We start from the raw sequence: 11,244 nt of genomic DNA on the forward strand, positions 1-11,244 counted from the left end.
TTTGACCATGGGATGGTGTTCCATGAAGGAGGAGTGCTGGGCAGAGACGGGCTCCATCTTATGAAGAGAGGGAAGAGCATCTTTGAGAGCAGGCTGGCTAACCTAGTGAGGAGGGCTTTAAACTAGGTTCACCGGGGGAAGGAGACCAAAGCCCTGAGGTAAGTAGGGAAGCGGGATATGGGGAGGAAGCACAGGCAGGAACATCTGTGAGGGGAGGGCTCCTGCCTCATACTGAGAATGAGGAGCGATCAGCAGGTTATCTCAAGTGCTTATATACGAATGCACAAAGCCTTGGAAACAAGCAGGGAGAACTGGAGGTCCTGGTGATGTCAAGGAATTATGACGTGATTGGAAGAACAGAGACTTGGTGGGATAACTCACATGACTGGAGTACTGTCATGGATGGTTATAAACTGTTCAGGAAGGACAGGCAGGGCAGAAAAGGTGAGGGAGTAGCACTGTATGTAAGGGAGCAGTATGACTGCTCAGAGCTCCGGTACGAAACTGCAGAAAAACCTGAGTGTCTCTGGATTAAGTTTAGAAGTGTGAGCAACAAGAGTGATGTAGGGGTGGGAGTCTGCTATAGACCACCGGACCAGGGGGATGAGGTGGATGAGAATTTCTTCCGGCAACTCGCAGAAGCTACTAGATCGCACGCCCTGGTTCTCATGGGTGACTTTAATTTTCCTAATATCTGCTGGGAGAGCAATACAGCGGTGCACAGGCAATCCAGGAAGTTTTTGGAAAATGTAGGGGACAATTTCCTGGTGCAAGTGCTAGAGGAGCCAACTGGGGGGGAGCTTTTCTTGACCTGCTGCTCAAAAACCGGGAAGAATTAGTGGGGGAAGCAAAAGTGGATGGGAATCTGGGAGGCAGTGACCATGAGTTGGTTGAGTTCAGGATCCTGACACAGGGAAGAAAGGTAAGCAGCAGGATACGGACCCTGGACTTCAGGAAAGCAGACTTCGACTCCCTCAGGGAATGGATGGGTAGGATCCCTGGGGGACTAACATGAAGGGAAAAGGAGTCCAGGAGAGCTGGCTGTATTTCAAGGAATCCCTGTTGAGCTTACAGGGACAAACCATCCCGATGTGTCGAAAGAATAGTAAATATGGCAGGCGACCAGCTTGGCTTAATGGTGAAATCCTAGCGGATCTTAAACATAAAAAAGAAGCTTACAAGAAGTGGAAGGTTGGACGTATGACCAGGGAAGAGTATAAAAATATTGCTCGGGCATGTAGGAATGAAATCAGGAGGGCCAAATCGCACCTGGAGCTGCAGCTAGCGAGAGACGTTAAGAGTAACAAGAAGGGTTTCTTCAGGTATGTTGGCAACAAGAAGAAAGCCAAGGAAAGTGTGGGCCCCTTAATGAATGAGGGAGGCAACCTAGTGACAGAGGATGTGGAAAAAGCTAATGTACTCAATGCTTTTTTTGCCTCTGTCTTCACTAACAAGGTCAGCTCCCAGACTGCTGCGCTGGGCAGCACAGCATGGGGAATAGATGGCCAGTCCTCTGTGGAGAAAGAAGTGGTTAGGGACTATTTAGAAAAGCTGGACATGCACAAGTCCATGGGGCCAGACGAGTTGCATCCGAGAGTGCTAAAGGAACTGGTGGCTGTGATTGCAGAGCCATTGGCCATTATCTTTGAAAACTCGTGGCGAACGGGAGAAGTCCCGGATGACTGGAAAAAGGCTAATGTAGTGCCCATCTTTAAAAAGGGGAAGAAGGAGCATCCTGGGAACTACAGGCCAGTCAGCCTCACCTCAGTCCCTGGAAAAATCATGGAGCAGGTCCTCAAAGAATCAATCCTGAAGCACTTACATGAGAGGAAAGTGATCAGGAACAGTCAGCATGGATTCACCAAGGGAAGGTCATGCCTGACTAATCTAATCGCCTTCTGTGATGAGATTACTGGTTCTGTGGATGAAGGGAAAGCAGTGGATGTATTGTTTCTTGACTTTAGCAAAGCTTTTGACACGGTCTCCCACAGTATTCTTGTCAGCAAGTTAAAGAAGTATGGGCTGGATGAATGCACTATAAGGTGGGTAGAAAGTTGGCTAGATTGTGGGGCTCAATGGGTAGTGATCAATGGCTCCATGTCTAGTTGGCAGCCGGTGTCAAGTGGAGTGCCCCAGGGGTCGGTCCTGGGGCCGGTTTTGTTCAATATCTTCATAAATGATCTGGAGGATGGTGTGGATTGCACTCTCAGCAAATTTGCGGATGATACTAAACTGGGAGGAGTGGTAGATACGCTGGAGGGAAGGGATAGGATACAGAGGGACCTAGACAAATTGGAGGATTGGGCCAAAAGAAATCTGATGAGGTTCAATAAGGATAAGTGCAGGGTCCTGCATTTAGGACTGAAGAACCCAATGCACAGCTACAGACTAGGGACCGAATGGCTAGGCAGCAGTTCTGCGGAAAAGGACCTAGGGGTGACAGTGGACAAGAAGCTGGATATGAGTCAGCAGTGTGCCCTTGTTGCCAAGAAGGCCAATGGCATTTTGGGATGTATAAGTAGGGGCATAGCGAGCAGATCGAGGGACGTGATCGTTCCCCTCTATTCGACATTGGTGAGGCCTCATCTGGAGTACTGTGTCCAGTTTTGGGCCCCACACTACAAGAAGGATGTGGATAAATTGGAAAGAATCCAGCGAAGGGCAACAAAAATGATTAGGGGACTGGAACACATGAGTTATGAGGAGAGGCTGAGGGAAGTGGGATTGTTTAGTCTGCAGAAGAGAAGAATGAGGGGGGATTTGATAGCTGCTTTCAACTACCTGAGAGGTGGTTCCAGAGAGGATGGTTCTAGACTATTCTCAGTGGTGGAAGAGGACAGAACAAGGAGTAATGGTCTCAAGTTGCAGTGGGGGAGGTTTAGGTTGGATATTAGGAAAAAGTTTTTCACTAGGAGGGTGATGAAACACTGGAATGTGTTGCCTAGGGAGGTGGTGGAATCTCCTTCCTTAGAAGTTTTTAAGGTCAGGCTTGACAAAGCCCTGGCTGGGATGATTTAATTGGGGATTGGTCCTGCTTTTGAGCAGGGGATTGGACTAGATGACCTCCTGAGGTACCTTCCAACCCTGATATTCTATGATTCTATGATTCTATGATTTCTCAAATGCAGCCACCAAGGGAGTTTTTGCAGCCCTAACAGCCTCCGAAGCCTGAGCAGTAATTGGGGGCGGGGAAAGCAGCAGTCCCTCCCTGCAGTGTCCAGCTGTTGCTGGTTGTTAAGGGTTTTCCCTTCGCCCTTTCCCTGGTTCCTATCACGCAGACGGAGAGCAGAAGACCAGAAGTCTGAAGTGCCAGCAGTGTGATGATGTTGACTGGGATTAATTCAAGGAAGCATATCCACAGCTCTGCACGCCAGAAGAGCCTTTTTTTCCCAGGATCCCAGTCCCCCCCTCTTTAGTAGACATAATTATACCTGTAGTGCACACCCTTGGTCCCTCCTCCTAGAATTTATGCTCTTCTTCCATTTTAGAGGGTCTTGTGTCTAAGGGCTTCAGTATCACCTCTTTTGTATCCCAATGGGAGGGGTAAGGTTGTGCTTCGGTCAGGGACAGGCATTTGTTTGGCCCTTTAGTGTTTCCTATCCCTTCCCCACTCCCCCTCCAGACTGGCTGCTTGACCTTGTCTCGGGAGAGGAGTTGGAGGCAGGACTGTCCTTCAAGAGTATGCTTGAATATTACACTCCCATGATTCTAAGCAACATTTTATCTCTCTCTCTTCCACCCCTCCACCCCCCGTCATCTGCTTGTGGGCAGATGCAACACACAGTGTCTTTGTTCTTTGTTGATACATATTGGTCCTTTTTTAAAATGGACTGGAAATCCCAAGCTGTGATAAATGAATGGGGGTGGGTGTAGCTCCCTTTTATGGACACCCAGCCAGCCAGTAGCTGTAACATCCCTCTTAGAAGCTGTTCTCTAATGGCACTACCTGGAAAGGGTTAAATGGCTCACTGCCTTGCATAGGTAAAGGGAAGTGAGTGGGCCAAAAGAGCCAATGGGAAGGCTAGAACTTTTTTAAATTGAAACAAGACTCCCCCTTTGTCTGTCTGTTGTTGTTCTCGGGGACAGGCAGACAGGGGGCAGTTATGCTGTGAGAAGCTTGGGCCAGGTATGAAAAATCATCAGTATCTTATCTAGAAACTATTCATCTAAAACCCCAGATATGTAATTAGATCAGGAAATGTCTAGGAAGAGGAGATTAGGTTTATCCCTTTTATTTCTTTTTGGCTTTTGGATGCCTCTGTGCTAACCCCAGGTGCTTTTGTTTTGCTTCTAACCTTTAAGCTGGACCTCAAGAAAGCTATTCTTGATGCTTAATCCCTGTGGTTGTTTTTTTTCTAATCTAGCAAAAGCCTAAATTCCCAGATGTATTTTCTTCTTTTTTTATTAATAAAATTTACCTTTTTTAACAACATAATTGTATTTTTGTGTCTTAAGAGGTTTGTGCACATATTGTTTAATTAGCTGGTGGCAACAGCTGAATTCCTTGTTGTTGTTTTTTCTCAGCTCTTCCCAGGAGGCGAGTGAAAAGGCTTGAGGGTATCCCACAGGAAGGAATTCCCAAGTGCGCCTTCCTGGGTTGTCAAAGGGATTTTGTGTTTGGGTGGTGGCAGCATCCACCAATCCAAAGTCAGGGAAAAACTGTAACCTTGGGAGTTTAATACAAGCCTGGAGTGGCCAGTATTAATTTTCAGAGTCCTTGCGGGCCTGCAGCTTCTGTACTCAAAGTGCCAGAGTGGGGACTCAGCCTTGACAGTCAGTTTGTACAACTTTCTTCGGGGTATACATGCTGTTACTTATCACCTTATTATCTTCTAGGTGTCTGCAAATTGATTCCTTAATTATTTGCTCCATTGTCTTTCATGACTCCTGCATATGACTGTGGTGTAGTGTAGTTTGTTTATAAGGGCAGAACTGAGGTAGGCAGAACTATGGCAATCAGTTGTGTTTGCAACATCCTTCTGAACTCAAACTTTGGTCATGTCATTTCCCCAAGGAGTGGACCTTGCTGTTGGCCAGTAGATGAACACATGCAGACAAAGAGTCAAAAGAAGTTTTAGTTGTGCAATGAAATCCAAAACGTCAATGTCAAGCTGAACTATATTTGCCCCATTGCCCTAAATTTTGTCAGCTCATCTCCAGCATTGCAAAGTGAGTGCAAAGTTGGTGTCAAAGAGCAGAGCTGGTTGAATGTACCCCTCTCACTAGGTTGTCATAAAAGACTGCTTCCGAGATGGATGCTACTTGCTACATGTCACTGGAGGTTCCATCAGAGCAGAAGAGAAGAATGTCCTGGAAAAAGGAGAATTATTCTAAAAAAGGGCTGCTGACTCCATAATGATGTTTCAGCAGAGCCTCTTTTGGAGACTATATTATTCAAAATGCTCTCAAATGACATTCCAGAAATACATTGGTTTAAACATTCATCCTTAGCACCTGGAGGAGCAATAGTGATGGAAATGAATTTTGATTTGGTTTGAGGACTCCACATAAAGCATCCATAACAAACAGTGAGGTTAGTAAAGTTTTCCCAGCATTCGTCTGCATGAATAATCCCTGCTGAAACACCCAAATGCTGGGGAAGCAAGCTCCATAGAACAGGGAGGGTGATTTGTGGAGTGCACTGGGAAGAGCTTTCTAGTGAAGAGCCAGACTTTCAAAGGGCTCTAGAAAGAAAGGCATCCTGTCCTGAAAGTTGCTCTGCCATTCAAGGCGTTTGGGGTAGAGTTAACTTTCCTTTGTTAAAACAGGTAATGGAAGTTGGAGCTCCACCCCGGTACAGAATCCCCACATAATGCTGTAAACTATTTCAAGGGCTGAATTCTCCTATCACTCCAGGGCTTCAGAAAGTTACCTCTTGAGAAGTGCCTGATGCTGCTGGCTCTTCAGGGATGAATTCTGTCCAGGGCAATGTTTAAAGAAAGAGGGAGGAACAAGGAGAACCAGAAGACGGATATTATGATGCATCAGAGTTTTTAATGCAAGTGACATTTGCAATACACAGGTACGGGAAAAATACTAGAGCAGAAAGAACATATTTTCAGTTTTTCAAGAAAGGCTGTGAACCATCACCCACCTCAATGGGACGTATTTCACACAAGATGTGCTTTTTTGTTGTTGCGGCTGCAGAGGTTGACAAACAAGTCCCCATTGCAACCATTTTCAGTTCCTTTTATAACCTCAGTCGGTGGGATGTGAGAAAAGCAAAACAGAAGCAGAGGACTATGCAGCTTGTTAAATAAACATCTGTGCAGAGAAGGTCAAAGCGAGAATCTAAGGATACGTATTGATGGAAAGGATAAAACAGACAGGGTCTAATTCTCCTTCACAGCAAGGTCTCTTTTTCCCACGCTCAAGGGACTTAAAATGATAATAAATGTAACTGATGCCTCTCTTAAGGCCCCTATTTCCTTTAAACTGCAGAGTTAGTGTAAACAGCCTGTGTGTTATTCAGAATGAGTCCACATGTGACTAAGAGGATCAGCACATGGCTGGGAAAGCATTGCCAGGAGAGTCATAAAGCGTAACGTTAGAAATGCAGCAGGGCTATCAGACCATGGTGCTGAGCACACACAGCTCCCACTGAGCTCAACTGGAGCCATGTTTGCACAGCACTTCTGAAAGCCATGCCCAAAAGGTCAGGGGTGAATCTGGATCTTCCTGTTCAGTTCCTGGTTCTTCCTTCTTCCACAAATATCCCTGGTGGCTTTAGCATGGCCCACAGCTTCCACTGAGGTATCTATGGCGAGATATCCCGGAACCACATATTCCCCCATAACCATAACCACCCAGGTAACCACCTAATCCCCCATAACCGTAACGGCCACCGTAACCACCGTATCCCCCTAAACCATACCATCCTCCAGAATGGCCTCCATAGCCGTACAATCCCCCATGACCCAATGAGCCCCCAAAACCGGGTCCGACCACAGGTGCTCCTATGGCTCCCACTCCAGTGTGCTGAGGAAAATTGCTGAGAATTGGTCCTGGGAGGGTCACAACAACCGGTGAGGGTCTGATCACCACTTCGGAGTCAGGGCATTGCCTAACGCACGGCTCGTTGCAGCTGCCAGTGACTGGACTGGGTCGGGCCACTCCACAGTCTGGATAGCAGAGGCTGGAGAAAGTCATCTTTGTGGAATGGAGGTAAACCTGAAACACACAACCGGGATTAGAGTAAAGAGAAGATACAAGGGCTGGTGGAAGAAAGGCTTCAAAGCTCAATGTGGCTCAAGAGAGAAAGAAAGAGGGGCCTTAGTCCCGGTGTTCATGGCCATGTATTTCTTTCTATATCCTCTTTCTACACCTCCTGTCCACTCGCACTAAACTTCCCTCCCAACCGACCCCCTAGAGCCCCTCTCAATGGCTTTGTCTGAAAAACACAGACTGGAATAAGTGTCACTATTTCCATGCTGGACACCTGGGATTCTGTGTCCATTTTAGACATTTCTCAAAGATAACATGGCTGGGATCATAGTAATCACTTGCTTTCATTTGAGATTTAACCTCTACATGCAAACCAGTTGAGTCTGGTATCACAGTGTAGTTCTTTGAGTTTCCAAAGCTTGTGAGTCAGCAATACTTGCTGATGAATGAACAGAAAACTTTACTTTTCTCCAAACAAATCACTAAGGACAAGCTCCTCAGCTGGGGTTCAGGTCCACTGACTTTCATGGAGTGACACTAAATTACATCATCTGAGGAGAAGCACCTTCAATGGGTATTTCGCCTGAGAAGAACACAAGAATTGCTACACTGGATCTCACCACTTGTCAGCTTAATCCATTCTCCTGTCTCGAAGAGTGAGGAGTAACAGCTGCTTGAGAAGAAAGTAAAAGACCACTGAATTGGTCCTTTCTGGACTAACCTGGGAAAGTTTCTTCCTAATATGACTAAGTGAAAAATGGCTAAATGAGTTTCTAAAGTTACTGAAAAGATTTCAGTGCCCTATATCTATTTCCAACTAATAGGAAATGTGTTTCCCAATTGCATATGTTGCTCCCAAAATACCTCAAATCATGAATCCACCAGCTCGTGTAACTGAATCACTACACAAGGTAATTATGGAAGAACACCCTGATCCCTAATAAATATCACAGTGAGTCAATGCAAGATTCAGCCTTACATTAAAATAGCCCCTACTATCTACCATCTCTAGAGTTCGAAAGCTGTTTAGTGGAATTGGACTTACCCTGTTCACCAAGGAGATGAAGTACGGAGAAGTGTTTAGAAGAGCCCTGAGTGAGTGCTTTTATACAGTTCCTAGGACTGCCTGAAGGATCTGCGATGCCGTTTGTGGAGGAGGTCCTAATTAGTTACCAAACAAACTTTATTACCTTGCAAAATCCTCCTTTGGATGAAGCTGTTTGCCTCAGGGGTTGTGATTATTAGGTTAATCTGAGCCTCAGAGGGCGTGACATGCACGTTGCACTCTGCATCTTTCTTTCATCTTCAAATGGTATGGGCCAAATGCATTCCTCCTGCCATTCCGTCGACTTTATTGGCGTTTCAATGAGAATGAATGTCAAGGTGACTCTGAGCAGCATCTAATCTTCAATATTGGAACATCTAATCCCAGTAAAAAGTTACTACTATTCTAATAATACACCTCTTTGGCCATACAAAAGACGAGGTGTGTTTTGTGAAGTGCTTTGAAATGCTTAGATCAGAGGAAGCTTCAGACAATCCACCCTGCACGTTACAATTCTACCTGTTTGCCATGGGGGGAAACGGAGGCACATTCAGGTGACGATCAGACAGGGTCTGTGATTGGCAGAGTCAGAAACTAACCCCAATATTTGGAACTGTTCATGCTAAACACTATCCTGTATATCCTGAGCCCCACTGGATACTTACCATTCATGGCTTCCAAATAAATCACTAACCTGAGAGTAACTTTTGGAGAGCCTCATTCTGGATTTTTGTTTTCTTTTGTTTCGGTGGTTTTTTGGGGTAACTTTTGGATGAAACATCTTCTGATCTAAGTGTGAACAACGATCAACCATCGAGAGTCTTGCCATGCACTTTAACTCCCTGTATTTGAAGGTTTAGCCTCAGAGGTAGGTTTTTACACTTGAGCAGACTTACATTGACTTGTCCCAAAATTTTTCCCATTTGAATTCTATACTGAGATTTTTATTCCTACTCTGCACATGAACAAGCTTGAAATGTGCACACTTGTAATTCCTTTGGACCATTGTTATCCTCCTTCATAAAGAAGGCAATGTTGAAGAGACATACCACTCTGTACCTCTTTTCACAAACCTGAAGGAATTCATTAGAATCATAGAATCATAGAATCATAGAATATCAGGGTTGGAAGGGACCCCAGAAGGTCATCTAGTCCAACCCCCTGCTCAAAGCAGGACCAATTCCCAGTTAAATCATCCCAGCCAGGGCTTTGTCAAGCCTGACCTTAAAAACCTCTAAGGAAGGAGATTCTACCACCTCCCTAGGTAACGCATTCCAGTGTTTCACCACCCTCTTAGTGAAAAAGTTTTTCCTAATATCCAATCTAAACCTCTCCCACTGCAACTTGAGACCATTACTCCTCGTTCTGTCATCTGTTACCATTGAGAACAGTCTAGAACCATCCTCTTTGGAACCCCCTTTCAGGTAGTTGAAAGCAGCTATCAAATCCCCCCTCATTCTTCTCTTCTGCAGGCTAAACAATCCCAGCTCCCTCAGCCTCTCCTCATAACTCATGTGTTCCAGTCCCCTAATCATTTTTGTTGCCCTTTGCTGGACTCTCTCCAATTTATCCACATCCTTCTTGAAGTGTGGGGCCCCAAACTGGACACAGTACTCCAGATGAGGCCTCACCAATGTCGAATAGAGGGGAACGATCACGTCCCTCGATCTGCTCGCTATGCCCCTACTTATACAACCCAAAATGCCATTGGCCTTCTTGGCAACAAGGGCACACTGCTGACTCATATCCAGCTTCTCGTCCACTGTCACCCCTAGGTCCTTTTCCGCAGAACTGCTGCCTAGCCATTCGGTCCCTAGTCTGTAGCTGTGCATTGGGTTCTTCCGTCCTAAGTGCAGGACCCTGCACTTATCCTTATTGAACCTCATCAGATTCCTTTTGGCCCAATCTTCCAATTGGTCTAGGTCCTTCTGTACCCTATCCCTCCCCTCCAGCGTATCTACCACTCCTCCCAGTTTAGTATCATCCGCAAATTTGCTGAGAGTGCAATCCACACCATCCTCCAGATCATTTATGAAGATATTGAATAAAACTGGCCCCAGGACCGACCCTTGGGGCACTCCACTTGATACCGGCTGCCAACTAGACATGGAGCCATTGATCACTACCCGTTGAGCCTGACAATCTAGCCAGCTTTCTACCCACCTTATAGTGCATTCATCCAGCCCATACTTCCTTAACTTGCTGACAAGAATACTATGGGAGACCGTGTCAAAAGCTTTGCTAAAGTCAAGAAACAATACATCCACTGCTTTCCCTTCATCCACAGAACCAGTAATCTCATCATAAAAGGCGATTAGATTAGTCAGGCATGACCTTCCCTTGGTGAATCCATGCTGGCTGTTCCTGATCACTTTCCTCTCATGCAAGTGCTTCAGGATTGATTCTTTGAGGACCTGCTCCATGATTTTTCCAGGGACTGAGGTGAGGCTGACTGGCCTGTAGTTCCCAGGATCTTCCTTCTTCCCTTTTTTAAAGATTGGCACTACATTAGCCTTTTTCCAGTCATCCGGGACTTCTCCCGTTCGCCACGAGTTTTCAAAGATAATGGCCAATGGCTCTGCAATCACAGCCGCCAATTCCTTTAGCACTCTCGGATGCAACACGTCCGGCCCCATGGACTTGTGCACGTCCAGCTTTTCTAAATAGTCCCTAACCACCTCTATCTCCACAGAGGGCTGGCCATCTCTTCTGCATTTTGTGATGCCCAGCGCAGCAGTCTGGGAGCTGACCTTGTTAGTGAAAACAGAGGCAAAAAAAGCATTGAGTACATTAGCTTTTTCCACATCCTCTGTCACTAGGTTGCCTCCCTCATTCAGTAAGGGGCCCACACATTCCTTGGCTTTCTTCTTGTTGCCAACATACCTGAAGAAACCCTTCTTGTTACTCTTGACATCTCTGGCTAGCTGCAGCTCCAGGTGCGATTTGGCACTCCTGATAACATTCCTACTTGCCCGAGCAATATTTTTATACTCTTCCCTGGTCATATGTCCAACCTTCCACTTCTTGTAAGCTTC

The 11,244-nt window shown here is 46.0% G+C and overlaps 1 protein-coding gene across 1 annotated transcript; it reads right to left on the minus strand.

The window, feature by feature from the left end:
* Positions 1 to 5,974: 5,974 nt before the first annotated feature.
* On the minus strand, positions 5,975 to 8,264 carry LOC311532441 (feather keratin-like). The gene is made up of 2 exons (XM_084650907.1): positions 8,210 to 8,264; positions 5,975 to 7,170 (listed from the first exon to the last, which is right to left on the minus strand). Exon 2 carries the CDS (start codon positions 7,147 to 7,149, stop codon positions 6,727 to 6,729), a length of 423 nt encoding a protein of 140 aa, XP_084507033.1. The 5' UTR covers positions 7,150 to 7,170; positions 8,210 to 8,264; the 3' UTR covers positions 5,975 to 6,726.
* Positions 8,265 to 11,244: the final 2,980 nt, after the last annotated feature.

The sequence above is a fragment of the Lepidochelys olivacea genome, assembly GCF_965140295.1.
Source record: "Lepidochelys olivacea isolate rLepOli2 genome assembly, chromosome: 1".
Lineage (NCBI taxonomy): Eukaryota > Metazoa > Chordata > Testudines > Cheloniidae > Lepidochelys > Lepidochelys olivacea.

What these genes read in the sequence shown, in the direction of transcription:
- LOC311532441 (XM_084650907.1), bottom strand. Translation starts at nt 7,149, where the DNA reads ATGACTTTCTCCAGCCTCTGCTATCCAGACTGTGGAGTGGCCCGACCC.